Raw genomic sequence first — 16103 nt, 5'->3', positions numbered from 1 at the left:
ATTATTTTACGAATTATTTATGATATATTCTTTAGGTAATTAGTCGGTCATAGGAATATTAAAGGTATATTCCTTCATCCAAGGGTAATTAGTTAAAAATATTATATTTGTAATTAATTTCTAAATTGTATTTTAAAAAAATACATTTTTTTGCTCGGTAAAGTAAAAGATTTTACTTTAAATAGAAAGATTTTTTGCTCGGACTAATCTACAACACACGCATAATTCGCTACACATTTAAATTTTCTCGCCATTGAAATTGCGAACAGCTGAAACCAATCAAAAGCAGGCATATTGCTTAAGGCAATCAAAACCATGGATATAGAAATATTAAAATCTAAAACAAACGAAGTATTATCGTTCTATTTGAATTTCCCGCAAATGAGAGCCGCAGCCAATCAAAAGTAGGCACATTGCTTCCCCCCTGAGTGATACACCCCCTCGTCATAAGTAGGACTTTATACTACACCCCTACTATAATTACTAGATCCGTGGCATAGGTCTGAGTAAATTATTGACATGCCATAAACCTATCTTACAGCTCATAACCAAGCCTTTGCACACACAAATGGTATAATTCATCCTTTAATTTGCAGACTTTATATGTATTATAATAAAGTAAATTTTAACGTGATAAAATGTCTCTTAGAACGATTCCACGTAATAAACGAAAATGTTCGAGTCATTTTTCAGTTCACAAAAAATGATTAAATTTTTTTAAATTGAAATTGAACACAATTTATTGAATGGACTATCAAAAAATTAATTAACTTTATTTATTGTGTAGCTATTTTACTAGATTTTTTTACTTTTTTTAATTTCTTTAAGCCATCTAAATTATTTTTCAATAAGTTGGTGTACGCTAATTGAAATTTATTCACATCTCGTTGATGAACCACTGTACTAATTTTTTTACTCCTACTAGATGCTCGTAACAAACATAAATATTCTGAAGGTTCTGGTAGCCGTGGTTTACCTTCTCTGGGTTCTGGTCTAGTCTGACCATCATCTATAAAAGAAAAATTTAATGTCAATACTAAATCTAAATATATTATACAAGTGAAAACAAACAATTGACTGAGATAATTGTTGAAATACCATGTATAGACGAAAATAAAATAAAGAAAGAAAGATTTCCACTCTTAAATAGCCACACACACATAACTGATATTTCCATATAATACATACTACAAAATTTTCACCTAATTAGCGCCCTCGTGGGTAAACAGTGATGTTTACAAGAAAATGTTTCAAACAAAAGTTGTTTATTTTTTATAAGGAACATTTAAACATTTGTTCTATCTCTAACGGTATACAAGATGGGTCCTACGGACCCATAGGTCAAGATCCAATTGACCTATGTTGCTCATTTACGAACTCGACCTCATTTTTTACGTACAAAGCACGCTATAAAAATTTCAGCTTGATATTGCTTGACTTCGTTTTTGAGTAATCGTGATGCAGACGGACAGACAGACATACGGAAATGGACTAATTAGGTGATTCTATAAATATCCAAACCAAATTTTTTTTCGTAGCATCAATATTTTTAAGCGTTACAAACTTGGGACTAAAGTTAATATACTATGTATATTTCATATACATGGTATAAAAATAGAAAACATGCATCCCAGGGAGCATAGCAGGTGGATGCGACAGCTAAATCGACCGTAGCGCTGTTATAAAATTTTCAATAAATCATGCGTTTTAATTAAATTATGATTAACTTCCAATTATTCACATGTAAATAGTATAGTAAATGTCAAATTGAAATTATTGAAAAATAAGTGAAAACAAATACAAGACCACAATAGGTGATTTTATGAACACCTATACCAATATTATGTTCGTAACATCAATATTTCTAAGCGTTACAAACCTGGGTATTAGTTAACCTAGTCTAAATTTAAATTCAACTTAAATGTATATATAATTAGCAATTCAAAAGGATATCAAAGGTTCAAGTTGCAAGTATGAATGTCTTACATCGCTTAAGTGTTAATAGAACTGTTCCACTCTGTCTGGACTTTTGAAATAACTTTGTCAATTCCGTCAAAAACTGCAACAAATAATTAAGAGAAACAATTAAAAATCAACTTAATTGGAAATAACTTAATATTAATAATATTGTGATTTTACCGAATCATTTTCCAAAAGAACCATTTTGTTGTTGTAGAAAAGTTCCTTCAATCGTTCTAATCTATAAAAAATCGCACGTGTCAAAATTTCATTGACAAATAACAAGTTGTATTATCTATGGTGACAACTCACAATTCGTGTTCGATTGAAACTTATCTATGATTCTAAAGTATAATTCACATTGAAGTAAGAGTGTCAAAAAAAAAAGGTCTAAGTTGAAATTTACGATACGGATATGGGTAACGAAATGGACTTTTTCATCTACTTGCTATTGTTTCGGACAGTTGCCAAAAAATTATTCAAGTAAAGAAAATATCTTATACCATTATCAAACAGCGGTTTTATCACAAAAACAAAAGACATATGTCATCTGTCCGAAACAAAAGAGAATCATTTTTTTAAATGAAAAGGTCTGACTTGAGATCTCTATTTATGAAAGTTTCATGTATTTTTTTATATTGACCTGAATTTGTGTACAGTAGTATAATAATAAATATTAATCATACAAAAATGCGTCCACATATCTCTAACAATTAGTTAGAGTGTGGAGCTACCTTTACATAATTTGCGATGTTTACACCGGTGCAATAAACTCATAATAAACTAGAAACTAACCATTTTTATAAAAATTTCTGAGTAATCCTTTACTGGGATTTTTCTATAAGTTCGGAATATTTTTTTTAGCGTAATTAACACATAGAATCTCGTTACACAACATGCATAAAATCATATTACTCTTAACATTTACTGTACTTATAAGTTATTCATTATCTAAAAAATTTAACGAAAACGAAAAACCAGAATGGGCCAAAAAAGATATCCGAGATTTTTCGGATGCTGATATGGAAAGACTTTTAGATCAATGGGAGGTAATGAAATACCATAATATTAGTATAATCTCAAAGTTTATTAATTTAATTCTTATAGGAAGATGAAGAACCACTTGAACCGGATGAATTGCCAGAACATTTACGACCACCACCCCAAGTGGACTTTAGCAAAATGACAAATCCGGAGGATATGTTAAAAGCATCCAAAAAAGGACGTACTTTAATGAGTTTTGTAAGCGTAAATGGAAATCCTACCCGAGAAGAGACTGATCAAATTACACGGCTATGGCAAAATAGCTTAAGGAATGCACACATTCAAGCCGAAAGGTATATAATATAAAAGATAGTGAAATTTCTAATTATACAGTTTATTTTCCCAAACACTTTGTTTAAAAATTGATTTTCTAGATAACCATAATTTTAATGTTTAATTTGCAGATATCTTATTGATGATAATCGAGCAATATTTATGTTTGCGGATGGTGCTCAATCATGGGAAGCCAAAGAGTATTTGATAAATCAAGAAAGATGTTTAGACGTAACAATCGAACAAAAAAAATATGACGGTTTACATAATAAACAAAAAACAACTAAGTCGGTAGATGAATTATAATTTAAAGTTTAATTAATTATATTATTATAGGTTGAGATTATTCGGACACTATCGGGTGTTTAACGTGAGTCTCACGTTAAAATAATTTGTCAAAATATATCTCCTTCAGGACCCACAATAAAAATATTTAACTAGATTAAAATTATTATTAATTAGTTAGACCAGTTTCGATTGCTTTGGCAATCGTCTTCAGTAGCATTAAACCTCTTAAAATTAAAAAATAAATAAATTATAAAAATCTGAAAAAGACCGCAACACCCTGAAACAAATAAAATATTACCCTTCAAAATTAAAATAAATTATTTACCAGATTATGATAATAAATATTTATGTTAAACTCTCTTTTGAATAATAATTTGGAGTAGATGATTCACATCAACAGAATATATATTATCTATTATAAGTTTTTATCCATTAAAGGCATGGCCACCCGTGGATTAGTGAATGAACGTAATAACATGGAAAAACTATTACTTTTTCGCCAGCTCCGACAACAGATTCTTAATCTAAATAAAAATTGATTTAATTGTGTTTTTACCTGATATTCTAGATGCTTTTGTAAGAAAAGTCGCTGAAAACAGCGTTGACGTTAAATAGTGTCCGAATAGCCTTACCGTATATTATTACTGCAAATCTCTTTTTTTATCTTCTTTCTCGAAGTTTCCAAAGTGAATTGCAATTGTATATTTTATATATTTTTGTATATTAATTTAATTTATATAATAAAAGTATTTTGAAAGAAAATGTAAATTTATTTAAATTTGTATTAGTGTTTAAAGAAAAAATTTTAATAGAAACAATAGAGTCAGGAAACAAAGGTCACATAAATTTTTAAATTTTATAAAATTATAATAGATTGAAATTAATCAATAATTAATTATCTGCTTCTTAAATATTTGAAACAGTTATATTAAATATATTATGTGATTAAATAAATTTAAAAATACACTTATTTAATCACATAATATATTTAATATAAAATTGAATACCACAAATTAAAGCTCTCTACTATGAATAATTTAAACAGTTCATTGAAAATATTGAACCAAAATTAATGTGTTTTTCGTAAAAATTTTTTTCATCAAATTATCTTCGCTTTACTTTTATTATTGTTTTCAAAGTTAATGAAAAATAATACAATTAATTAATTAATTCAATTAGTATTTATTAAAACTAACTTTTTGGATAATGAACCGATTTTGATCTAACACGACTCATTTTGTTCGCAATGGCATTAAAAAAAAGCTCATTGAATTAGTTTGTGACCCTTTCCTACTCCCTTTTTCGGGAATTCGACTTTTATGCCATAGAGTTCCCGAAAAATATTATAAAAGATAATTTATAATAAAAAAAACCAGTCTAAGGGCTTTTGGGGTCGCTAAATTCGAATCTAACCATAAAAGCGACCTCAAAATACAACACTCCTCGGATACTATCCAATTAAATAAAGTCAATTGTATAAAATGAAAAACCAGTTATATTGTTAAATTGGGAAAGAATAACATTTACGTTGTACGAATTAAAAAGTGAAAATGTATAAAATTCTTATTGTTCCTATTCCTCAATTGCAGGGCCCTTTTTGTGTGTCGGGCAACAGTCCAGAAAACGATTCAATTTAAAGTGACCGTTTTCAACTCTATTTTTGAGCATTACAAACTTGTCATGTAAAGTAAAATCGGCATTATTTGAATAAAACTGAAAGAAATTCAGCTTTTAAAAAATTTCAGTTTTTAATTGAAATGATTTTGAAAAATTAAGAATTTATTATTTTTTACAAAAATTTATTGTATAAAAAATATATAATAAAAGTTGATAACATTAACTATTCTGAACATTTTATTTAATCTATATCTTTGATTTTAAGAACATATAATTAATAAGATGTATTTAGTTATTGATTAGTTGAATTTCATCTCGAATTCATTTTTTTTTTGGCATAGGAACAGTAGAGTGCGTCACGTTTAGTAAATCGATTTATGTTTTAAAAAATAATTAATAAAATATATTAGGACTTTAGTCGTCTTCTCTTTCCATATCTTCATTCTTGTAGTCAGTAAATTGGCCATGTAGCATGTCATTTAAAACAGCAGAAGCATTCAAAGAAACTGGTATGTTATTTATTTCAGATTCATTATCCATATTGATATCATTATCAGATTTAATGAGGGCCACCTTCGACTTTTGTGGAACTTTTTTATTCTTATTTGAGTTTTGTAATAATTGCATTCTTTCTACCTGAAATAATTATAAAAATTTGTTAATAAATTTTATTTAAATTTTAATAATAGCGTAGGTATGTGATGGATAAATTGGGGTAAATTTTATTCTACTTAATTCTTGATTCTTTGTTGGGTAAATATTCTGGCAAGGATGTTGTCATTGGAATTTTTTCTGGTAAATAAAACTTACTTGTAAATTATTAAGTTGTTCATTCATAAGTTTAAGTTGTTCTACCAAAATATTTCTTTCATTTTGTAATTTTCGCTCTTGTTTATTTAATTCTTTAATGTAAATTGACATCTTAACCCATCTTCAAACAAGAGGGATTTGAACAATTGAAAATCAACTCCGACTATTTTGCCATCTATTAGACAACTCAATAAGCAAACTAGATGTATCAAACGTCAAACTAATTGTAAGTCAAACCATCCTTACTTGAATGCTGACATCGCTGATATTAATAAATATCTTTGAAAATATACTAACTGGCTTTGGCACAGCGAGAACCACCTCACAAAGATATTTGAGAAGGATAATAAATAACGAAAATGATTATTAAAGCGCGTATCTTTATATACAATACTAGATTGATAGCCGCCCGCTTCACTGGGCTTAAAAGTACAAACCACCGCTTTATAGCCTCCACCTTCTATTGATATACACAGTTTTCCATTTTGTTAAATGTAAAATAGTCATAATTCATTGAGTATATCAGAAAAGTTGGCCATGATTTGTTTACCATTTAGTATTTTAAATTTTTACATAATTCGTTAATTTATGCTTCAAAATGACAATCATAGATCTATTTCATCTATAATCATCATTTTGAACCATAAATTAAAGATTTCTGTAAAAATTTAAAAATGGTAAATGTCAAATTAAATTAAATTTTTTTATCTTTTTTATATGTATCTTTATGAATTATAGCTCATGTGTTATTCTGATATATCAGCTATATTGCTGTACAGTTTCATTAAAATCCATTCGCTAGTTTTAGCGTGAAAGCGTAACAAACAAACAAGCAGACAAACATGCTTACCTTCACATTTATAATATATAGGGATAGGGATAAGGATAGGGATAATATCCTGGTGCGTATTTACAACATAATAATTGCCATTTAATAAACATTATTAAATAATTAAACTTTACAAACCTGTGATACATGTTTACTTTAAAATATTCCTTGCAAATAAAACAATAACTAACCGTTTTTTAGAACTTGTATACAAAAATTATTAAACAAACAGTAACTATTGAAGCAGCTGACTTCAATCAATACGATCATGCTTATTGAATATTATGCTCTGTTATTGTGTTTCTCTGTCAGCTGTTTGAATATTGTGTTGTCGTCTTTGTTAATCTTCTCTGTGAAGCAAAAATGTACATATACTTGGTACACGATAGGCCTATCTAGTAATAGATGATCTAAGATAAATATATACAAGTTGGCGATTCTAGTAAATTCCATTTCGTCCATAGACCTATAAAAAATATATTCCAGAGACAAGCTTTGATTGTACTTAAAAGTAGAAAAAATTGGACCATTACACGCGATATCCGTGGCGCAGCGATTTGACAACTGATTCTTACAAATTTAGTTGAATTTTTGATTTATTAAAACTATTATTTAAAGTATTTTTTATTTAAATTTATAATTTAAACTAAAAACGTATCAAGAATAGTGGAAACGAGGAGGAAATCAGGTCATACTCACCATAAAAATACAATTGTCAACCGATTTAAATATTCAGGCAAAAATTTTTTCCATAACGGAGCAAAAACGGTTTTTGCAGGTAAGCCAATACGACTTTATTCGTAATTAAATTGTCTTTCTCCTGATACCAACTTCGATTGGTTAACAGATCGTTGTAGTTACCTATATTGACTGTTAACCAATCGAAATTGGTATCAGAAGAAATATAATTAAATTACGAAAATAATGGCATGGACTTGCCATGAACACTTTGATAGGGAAGCTATCATAGGCGCGTTGAATAATCAATAAAATATATTTCATAAAAAATATGTCTCATCTGGTAATCAGATGAGTAAAGGTCAAACTTATATCGTCTCTTCAGGTCTATTTTCTATATCGTCTCTAGAACTTTGTATGTCTATGATTTTTATTGTCATAAATTCATAAATATCGTGTTTTTATCGCGTTCGTGTTTAATACGGAAAACGCTCAATAAGAAACAATAACACATGTTGTTTGTCATAGTAACAAGAAATTTCTAGAATTGTTTTAGAAAATTGTACACATAATAGATTTAAGTCAAATAACTTTAAATAATCAATCACATTTATACAAAGTTTTACATAGTTTTATAAATATTAAAATAGTGGTTCAGATTTTGATATAAATATAATAAATTCAATTAATTATTATTCAAACTAAAACTTGAAAATATGACGGGAACTAACGAAAAAAACGATATTGAAGTTATCGATATTACACCAAAGAAAGATGGTGGTGTTTTGAAAAAGATTTTACATGAAGGAACCGGTGATGAATATCCCCCAACCGGCTCAAAAGTTACTGTTCATTATGTGGGAAAATTACTTGATGGAACTGTATTTGATTCAAGTCGTGAACGCGGTGAACCTTTCCAATTTGATTTGGGAAAAGGTAATTAGTTAAAATATGCTTTTAAAACTAATTTTTTAACTGATTCATTTCGTTTAGGAACCGTGATAAAAGCATGGGATATTGGTGTTGCTTCCATGAAAAAAGGGGAAGTTGCATTGTTAACTTGTGCACCGCAGTACGCTTATGGAGCTTCTGGCAGTCCACCAAAAATACCTCCTAATGCCACATTAGAATTTGAGGTATAATCAAATATTGAATTGAATATTAAAATTAATTTAGTCTTATTTCTAATTAACATTATTTATTCTTACAGGTTGAAGTATTTAGTTGGATTGGCGAAGATTTAAGTCCAGAAAAAGATTTTAGTATTGAGAGATTAGTTCTTACGCCTGGCAAAGGATACGCTCATCCAAATGACGGAGCTCTAGTTGATGGTAAGTTTTCCAATTTAATGGTATAGATCAGTTTATTTATTGCATTATGTTTGTTGGAAAACAACATTTTATACATTAGAACTAACTTCCATAGCAACAATAATTGTTATAATGGGGGAATCGTTATATATTGATTTCATTTACAGAAGAAATTACCTTTCACTTATACACGATTTTTTTTTCGATCCTGTTTTGATCGTTAATGAGTTTCAAATACTTAAAATAGAAAGTTTGGCGAAGATTTTGAGATACAAATTAAATAACGATAATTGAAACAATGCTCTCAAGACGCGGGGATGTTTATGACACACGATGTTCATCAAATTTTTTTTAAATAATTGGTTCTTTCTAAGACCAAGATTTTGCTTACTTACAAAAGTGAGTCGTGAATCGAAACCATTTTACACACTCCAATGTTTTTATACCCTGTAAATATGAAATATATATCAAGGTATATTAATTATACTATCAATTCCGTTTGTCCGTCCGTCCTTCATCACAATTCAAAAACGAAAAGAGATATCAAGCTGAAATTTTTATGTCGTGCTCCGGAAATAAAAAGTCAGTTTGAGTTCGTAAATGTGCAACATAGTTAAATTGGGCCTTGGGTCCAAAGACCCATCTCGTAAACTGTTAGAGATAGAACCAAAGTTTAAATGTAAAAAATGTTTCTTACTAAATAACAATTTTTGCTTGAAACATTTTCCCGTAAATATCTTTATTTTACCTGACGGTGCAAATTAGGGCAAAACTTAAGTTTCTTTTTTGAGTTGAAATTTTGTGGTTAGTAGTTTAATGATTTTAATTTCATAATAAACTCATCCGGTAATGTAAGGGTGTAAACGGGGCAGTTTTCATTGAAATTTTTTTAAATTTTCAGTTGAAAAATAGCCGCTATTTTATCCTACATGACTTTGTTTTTTTAAACTAATTTAAAAAAATAATATAAGCACTAATATTCAACTCTGTCTATATAAGGTATTTCAACAATTAACTAAGTTAATTGTTTATTTTCACTTGTTAATATTATAATTAACATGTTATTTAACTTATTATAATTAACATTAGTTAACATTTCATATTCGATTTGGGGTAATGGTTGTTAAAAATCCGTGATAAAAACGCTCTTTTAGCAAATAAAAAAAAAATTGACTATCGATTGCGGTTTTACCGGAAATGTATCACTACTGTTTGTGGTAAGATGGCACTTATCTTGCGTTAATAATAAAAAATAATTTTAGATTATGAATTTTAGATAATTTTTTATCATTTATACATTAAAATACATGCTGGTGGATTCATAGATCAAGCGATTGCTCTGTGCCCTCCTTGAGAACAACCTTTCACTCGAAGGCGAGACGCTTCCGGGTGCAATTTGAAGCAGATGAATCTAAAGGATTCTGTCTGTCAAAGACAGGATTGTCTTCAGGATTGATGGATCCAAGGTTTCGGACACATTCTAAACTTGTAAAAGGATACATTGAAAAACATTTTGATTATATTTATTAGGAGTGCGGACAAATGAGGAACTTTCCGGGAATAAAATTGATCGGAAATTGTTATGGAAATTAGGGCAATCTGAAAAGTATCAAACAATTTTGGAAATTATTCAATAATGAAATGCCTTTTTTAGGTTTTTTTGTATTTTAAATTTCCTGAGAACAAGATTTTCTTTCAAATTACCAACAAAATTTTATAGATTTTTCCAGTTTTCTCGTTCGTGTCTGATTTTTCGGAGTTCTGAAATAGTATAGACTTCGCCTTGGGGGACAATGAACATGAAATGTAATACATTCTTTACTTGCTCCCGTAGTGTGGACAATAAACATGAAATCTAAAACACTATTTACTTGTTCCCGTGGTGTATATAGGTTTTTTTCTGCTCGACGGAGACGGAAAGCAGTAACTTCGTTAAGCACAGTGGGACGAAAGTTGACACTTTCCGCCCGGAAGGAAGAAAAACACTTTTTGTCTGATCACCTAACCCAAATATAGCTAAAATATTGGATATAAAATCTAGAAAATATTTAAATTTCTTTAATTTTCAGTTCACTTAACTGGATCATTAGATGGTAGAATTTTTGAAGATCGTGATGTGAAATTTAATTTGGGAGAAGGGTGTGAATCAAAAGTAATTGAAGGAGTTGAAATTGCACTTGAAAAATTTACGTTAGGTGAACAATCAAAATTAATTATTAAACCGAAATATGCATTTAAAAACGTTCATAACGATGAATACAATATTCCACCAAATTCAACCGTAGAATATATAGTCACACTTAATCATTTCGAGAAGGTATTGAAAATATATCACAAGTCCACGACTAAAAATTTGTATTTTATATTTTAAATCATTGTTTGTTTTTAGTCCAAAGAATGCTGGTCAATGGATTCACAAGAACGGTTAGAACAAGCAAAATTATTTAAAGAAAAGGGTACACAATATTTTAAAGCGGGCAAATATTTATTGGCTAATAAAATGTATAAGAAAATTCTTACTTTTATCGATGCAATTGAAAAACCAGGACCAGGTAATTTATATACATACTTAAATAAATAAGGTATTGTTTTTGTGTATTATACTAATTGGAAAGTCTGAGTCATTGATCTTATACTTCCTTAGACTACAACCCCCTGAAGGTTTCTACAGGTGTAAATATCAGGATTAGAGGTTTCATAATTTTCCATACGTGTATCTCTCAATCCAAGGTGGAATTATCGAAACCTATACTTAGTTCGAAGTATTATGCACCATGTTGCTATAGAAATTAATTTATCAATGTCTTGAAATCGGTTTTTTTATTACGAGTTGGCTGGGTTGAGTTTATCGACTATAGAGGAGTTGGTTAGGATCTGCATTCGCTGGTTAGCTCTTGCATTCAAAAATAGGACACTGTTACAGAAATTTTTTTCGGGTCTATTTTTTCCTAAATCTCTTGGAATCTATACATTCTGCATTGGGTTCGATTTACTTTAGTAAATGGTATCAAAATATGTAACAAATAGATAATTTCTATAATTTTGGTAATTGAATTAATCTTGGAATTATCGGGCCATTTCATGATACCAATACAATAGCGGATAATCCTGATGTCGAATTGGCCATATTACCCATAAAAATGTAAAAATAAACTTGATATCATGGCAAAATTTGAAAGTGAAATTAAAATTGATTAAAAAACGCAGAAGTTATAATTGCATTCCAAGGTTGCCCATCTCCTTTTGACAAAACACAGTTTTATATGTAATCTTTATGGCGATACTCATATATGACGTTACTAGTGGGTATATTCCTCTTTGTTTAATTAGGAATTTTAAACGTTCATATCTTGCATGTACAAGTAAAGATTTTTAAAAACCAACTTCACTTCAAAACAAAGGTCCGTCGAAATCAAAGCGCTACTGCTCTTCTTAAACAGCTCCAAATGCTTCATTAAGTAGTGGATGGGGATGGGCCAACCCTTTTTCGGTGTCACAACGGATCATATGGTCTAAGTGTGTCCCACCCCAGGACAGCCACTCTAACTTAACCTAAAATAACTTCACTTTTCTGTACGTACAATGAGAATTCATCACCTGAAGTGATAAAAAAAATTAAGTCCGATCCCCTATTACAATTTTGTTGTAACTGAGAAATTTAAACAGTTATTTTCATTTTATAGATTCATCAAATGAGGATGAACCAGCCGATGACAATGACATACCACCAAATGAAACACGTGACTTAAGACTATCAGCGCATTTAAATTTAGCATTATGTTATTTAAAACTTGCACAATATATTGAAGCACGTGATGCATGTAAATCAGCTCTAGCATTAGATGCGAATAATGTAAAAGCATACTTTCGACGTGGTCAAGCATATTTAGAGATTGGTGAAGCTGAATTAGCATTAAAAGATTTTGAAGAAGTACTTAGCCTAGATCCAACAAATAAAGCGGCCGTTACACAAGTACACATCTCAAAAAAGAAAATATTGGAACAGAAATCAAAGGAAAAGAAAATATACGCAAATATGTTTGAAAAATTTGCTAAAAGAGATTCAGAGGTTTAAATAAAAATATAATATTTTTTTGAATATTAAAAATTGATACACAGCATATAATTATTGTAAAATTCATATTAATTTTTTACCCAAACCAAAAGCTAAAATCAAATTGAATCACTGTACGTACGTAATCAATGTAATGTAGTGAATGGTTGATGAAAAAATTGTAGAATTTCACATGTCTTTTACTGATAGTAATTGGGTTCGTAAAATTAATATCACATATTTCGATGCCATTAAAGTTTTTTATTTAGCTTTTAGATTCAAAGCAATTTCTCTTTAAGGTGGTTCGGTTGTATTTTTATAGCTAAGTTATAATTAAAAATAATTGAAAAAAACACTTGCACTAGGACACGAACCCGGGCCTCTTGGATTATGAAAAATTGCCTCGAAAATACCCTCTTCTATATCACACGCTAGAAAGGTAGTTTTTTGACACTATCGACGCAAAAGTACCATAAAAATTAAGCTTTCAAATAATGATGTCTGAAGTCTTTTTTTTAAACACTGTTAGCAGTAAAAGAATAAATTGTGCCAACTGTTATTTAACCAAAAATTACGTAAGGTAGTACGAGCACCACGGTAATTATAGATTTAGGGTTGAAATTATTTGTACCTTGTTTTCAAGATGAAGAATTTTGTTTTAACTTTATGAATGTAGACGAAAAATAAGAATAAAATTTTTCCGATATCTGCCTTGGTTTACGAAATATTTAAACAAAATTTTCAATTTTCGATATTTTAGATATGAAAATTTTATTATTACTTTTTGTGTTATATTGTCAAGTTATAAACATAATTCACCATCAAAATTGAAAAAATATATTTTTTTTAAATTTGTGTTCCCACTACCGTGCTCATACATCCTTTATTCTTTAATTAGTCGAGCACAATGAGTTTTTTTTGTTTTCAATAATTTGTTAAGGTATTAACTTTAATTTAAGTAGTTTTTTTTAATTTCCACCAACTAGTTTTGGAGGAATCTATGAAAATATATCATCCGCCTAGCGTTTTCCCATAACATCAATGTTAAATATGCCTATTGTTTAAAGCATTTATTAATTAAAATAATCGGGCAACCCCGATCCCCCCCATACCTTAAAATTTTCAGAATTGATTTAGACTTAGTCCAAATTCATACAAAAAAAAAACAAGCTTTTTATTTAAAATTGCCTTGGTGCTCGTACATTCTTAATGGCCAAACCACCTTAAAATTGTTTCTTAAACACAATTTACATTAAAAACCGACTTGAAGCTATTTATAACGATTTGAAATAAGATTACGTTACTGATGTGTACCCAAATTGTATCCAAATTAATCAAATTTTTATTTCGAAAAAAAAAAGACAAAACTTTAAAAATTATGATGTGAACACAAATTGGTTTGTTAATTTGTTGCGTAGAAAGAGGAAGAGGAACGGCGACAACAACCGGATGTGATGACAACATTAGGTGAATGGGGTGAAGAGGAACGTGAACGTGCTCCAACCAATTTTGAGAAAGAAAATCCAAATATACTTATGTTAAATAATTCTGGAGAGTTTAAAAATATGTAAAGAAAAAAAGTTTTTATATCATTTAATAATTATGTGCGTTATTGATTTTTGATAAAAATTGTAAATTTTTTTAAAAAAGGCATCAGGATAATTATTTTATATTAAAATACGAAATATACACATTATGCGAATTATTTATTTGTTTTATTATTTTGAGTCCATTGATATTTGTTACTGGCTATGTGCGGGGATTTCGGTGATCAATTCTAAGTCTGTAGGTTTTATGAGGCTAAATACAGTACGCGTATAATATTCAAGCTTAGAAATGTTCATTGAGCTATTATACTCTGTGGACTATTTTAATCTATTCACGTACATATATTGTTTTGTAAGTAAGCAATCAAAAAATAACTTAAACAAACGTTGCAGAGTTTGATAAGGAGCATCATGTTCTGACATCAGATTGGATCTGGTTTTTCGGGTTTCTTTAATAGCCAATTTAGATCCTTAACGCTAAGATATTCTAATAACACTTTAAATTAGAAAGTTGATCATCATAAAAAAAACTAACAATTTTTGTTTAAAAATTTTTTCGAAAAACGTTAGCTTTCGGATGAAATTCCACTTAAAAATGTTGTCATTATTGCATTTAATCGAAAGAAAATGCGCTAACTACGGAAAAATGCTTTGGCCAAAAGTTGTCAAAAGGCATAGAGGACATTCGCCTGCTTGTACGCACTGTAATACGAAGGCCGCTCTTCGCTCTTCAACTCCATGACGCATCAAGATTCCAATTTATAGCCCATGAATGCTTCCGACAACTGAATCGCCTGTAAGTGTCCTGTGGACCACAGATTATAATTCATTTTACATTAAAAACTATAATCTGTGCTGTGGACTGTCTGTATGTCTGTCGCTACGATAAATCAAAAACAAAAAGAGAAATAAAGCTGAATTTTTAAAACGTGCTCAGGACGTAAAAAGTGAGGTTCGCAAATGACTAGCATAGGTCATCTGAGTCTTAGGTCCGTAGGATCCATCTTTTTAACCGTTAGAGATATGACAAAAAATTAAATGTAAAAAATCTTCCTTAAAAAAAAAATAACTTTTGCTGAAACATTTTTTCGTAAACGTTACTGTTTATTCGTCAGGGCGCAAACCAGAACAAAATTTTGGTGTCCATTTTCTCCAAAACAATAAAAGGTAGGTAGGGTAGTTCGAATGACTATTGATAGCCAATGAAAAATTTTACCCACCAAAATAAAAAAAAGGCCCATTTGGCGGTACAAATTCAAATCTAGTAAAATCAGATGTTTTCAGTTTTATCAGTATTTATTTCATTGTAAATTTGATTTGTTTGAATTATCAGTTTTCATAAATTTTAATTGAAAACAAACATTATTTTAATTTATAACAGCTGTTTAAAAAAAATAAGAATTATTAATTTTTTTTGCTTTTTTGTTACTATAAATATTTATTTTTTAAAATGTTGAATATAAATTTGTAAGATATTTTGAAATTGTGTTTAGAACCTGCTTCCGCTTCTGCGCAAACATTTTAAATTAATATGGCATATCCTGTTTACAAGCCGGCTTCGCAGCTGATATGATCATAACGATCATAATCTCTTCGGACTCCATTATGAATGGATGCCATGAGATTACAATTAAATTTGCATATGTGAATTAAGGCAAATTATGTAAAACCGATGTATATAATTTGTTTTATTT

The 16103-nt window shown here is 29.2% G+C and overlaps 4 protein-coding genes across 4 annotated transcripts; 2 read left to right on the top strand and 2 right to left on the bottom strand.

Moving 5' to 3' along the window:
* Positions 1-761: 761 nt before the first annotated feature.
* Positions 762-2277, bottom strand: LOC123293551 (signal recognition particle 14 kDa protein). Its single transcript, XM_044874412.1, has 3 exons — positions 2140-2277; positions 1987-2059; positions 762-1009 (listed from the first exon to the last, which is right to left on the bottom strand). The coding sequence occupies exons 1-3, from the start codon at positions 2161-2163 to the stop codon at positions 777-779; spliced, it is 330 nt and encodes a 109-aa protein (XP_044730347.1). The 5' UTR covers positions 2164-2277; the 3' UTR covers positions 762-776.
* A 458-nt stretch (positions 2278-2735) lies between these two features.
* On the top strand, positions 2736-3767 carry LOC123293548 (LDLR chaperone boca). Its single transcript, XM_044874408.1, has 3 exons — positions 2736-3008; positions 3067-3296; positions 3408-3767. Exons 1-3 carry the CDS (start codon positions 2856-2858, stop codon positions 3580-3582), a joined length of 558 nt encoding a protein of 185 aa, XP_044730343.1. The 5' UTR covers positions 2736-2855; the 3' UTR covers positions 3583-3767.
* A 1707-nt stretch (positions 3768-5474) lies between these two features.
* LOC123293550 lies at positions 5475-6172 on the bottom strand. Its single transcript, XM_044874411.1, has 2 exons — positions 5992-6172; positions 5475-5817 (listed from the first exon to the last, which is right to left on the bottom strand). The coding sequence occupies exons 1-2, from the start codon at positions 6100-6102 to the stop codon at positions 5596-5598; spliced, it is 333 nt and encodes a 110-aa protein (XP_044730346.1). The 5' UTR covers positions 6103-6172; the 3' UTR covers positions 5475-5595.
* A 1835-nt stretch (positions 6173-8007) lies between these two features.
* LOC123293531 (FK506-binding protein 59) lies at positions 8008-14490 on the top strand. The gene is made up of 7 exons (XM_044874391.1): positions 8008-8434; positions 8492-8634; positions 8709-8829; positions 10878-11125; positions 11198-11360; positions 12492-12877; positions 14281-14490. The coding sequence occupies exons 1-7, from the start codon at positions 8215-8217 to the stop codon at positions 14431-14433; spliced, it is 1434 nt and encodes a 477-aa protein (XP_044730326.1). The 5' UTR covers positions 8008-8214; the 3' UTR covers positions 14434-14490.
* The last annotated feature ends 1613 nt before the right edge of the window (positions 14491-16103 follow it).

This window comes from Chrysoperla carnea, chromosome 2, assembly GCF_905475395.1.
Source record: "Chrysoperla carnea chromosome 2, inChrCarn1.1, whole genome shotgun sequence".
NCBI classification, from domain to species: Eukaryota; Metazoa; Arthropoda; class Insecta; order Neuroptera; family Chrysopidae; genus Chrysoperla; species Chrysoperla carnea.
This window is presented reverse-complemented; position numbering and strand designations above follow the sequence as displayed.

What these genes read in the sequence shown, in the direction of transcription:
- LOC123293551 (XM_044874412.1), bottom strand. Translation starts at nt 2,163, where the DNA reads ATGGTTCTTTTGGAAAATGATTCG. An exon ending in TTCTTTTGGAAAATGATTCG is followed by an intron (nt 2,060 to 2,139) that starts GTAAAATCACAA and finishes TATTTGTTGCAG; the next exon opens with TTTTTGACGGAATTGACAAA. An exon ending in TCTATTAACACTTAAGCGAT is followed by an intron (nt 1,010 to 1,986) that starts GTAAGACATTCA and finishes TTTCTTTTATAG; the next exon opens with ATGATGGTCAGACTAGACCA.
- LOC123293548 (XM_044874408.1), top strand. Translation starts at nt 2,856, where the DNA reads ATGCATAAAATCATATTACTCTTAACATTTACTGTACTTATAAGTTAT. An exon ending in GACTTTTAGATCAATGGGAG is followed by an intron (nt 3,009 to 3,066) that starts GTAATGAAATAC and finishes TAATTCTTATAG; the next exon opens with GAAGATGAAGAACCACTTGA. An exon ending in GCACACATTCAAGCCGAAAG is followed by an intron (nt 3,297 to 3,407) that starts GTATATAATATA and finishes TTTAATTTGCAG; the next exon opens with ATATCTTATTGATGATAATC.
- LOC123293550 (XM_044874411.1), bottom strand. Translation starts at nt 6,102, where the DNA reads ATGTCAATTTACATTAAAGAATTAAATAAACAAGAGCGAAAATTACAA. An exon ending in AACAACTTAATAATTTACAA is followed by an intron (nt 5,818 to 5,991) that starts GTAAGTTTTATT and finishes TAATTATTTCAG; the next exon opens with GTAGAAAGAATGCAATTATT.
- LOC123293531 (XM_044874391.1), top strand. Translation starts at nt 8,215, where the DNA reads ATGACGGGAACTAACGAAAAAAACGATATTGAAGTTATCGATATTACA. An exon ending in ATGCCACATTAGAATTTGAG is followed by an intron (nt 8,635 to 8,708) that starts GTATAATCAAAT and finishes TTATTCTTACAG; the next exon opens with GTTGAAGTATTTAGTTGGAT. An exon ending in AATTGAAAAACCAGGACCAG is followed by an intron (nt 11,361 to 12,491) that starts GTAATTTATATA and finishes TTCATTTTATAG; the next exon opens with ATTCATCAAATGAGGATGAA.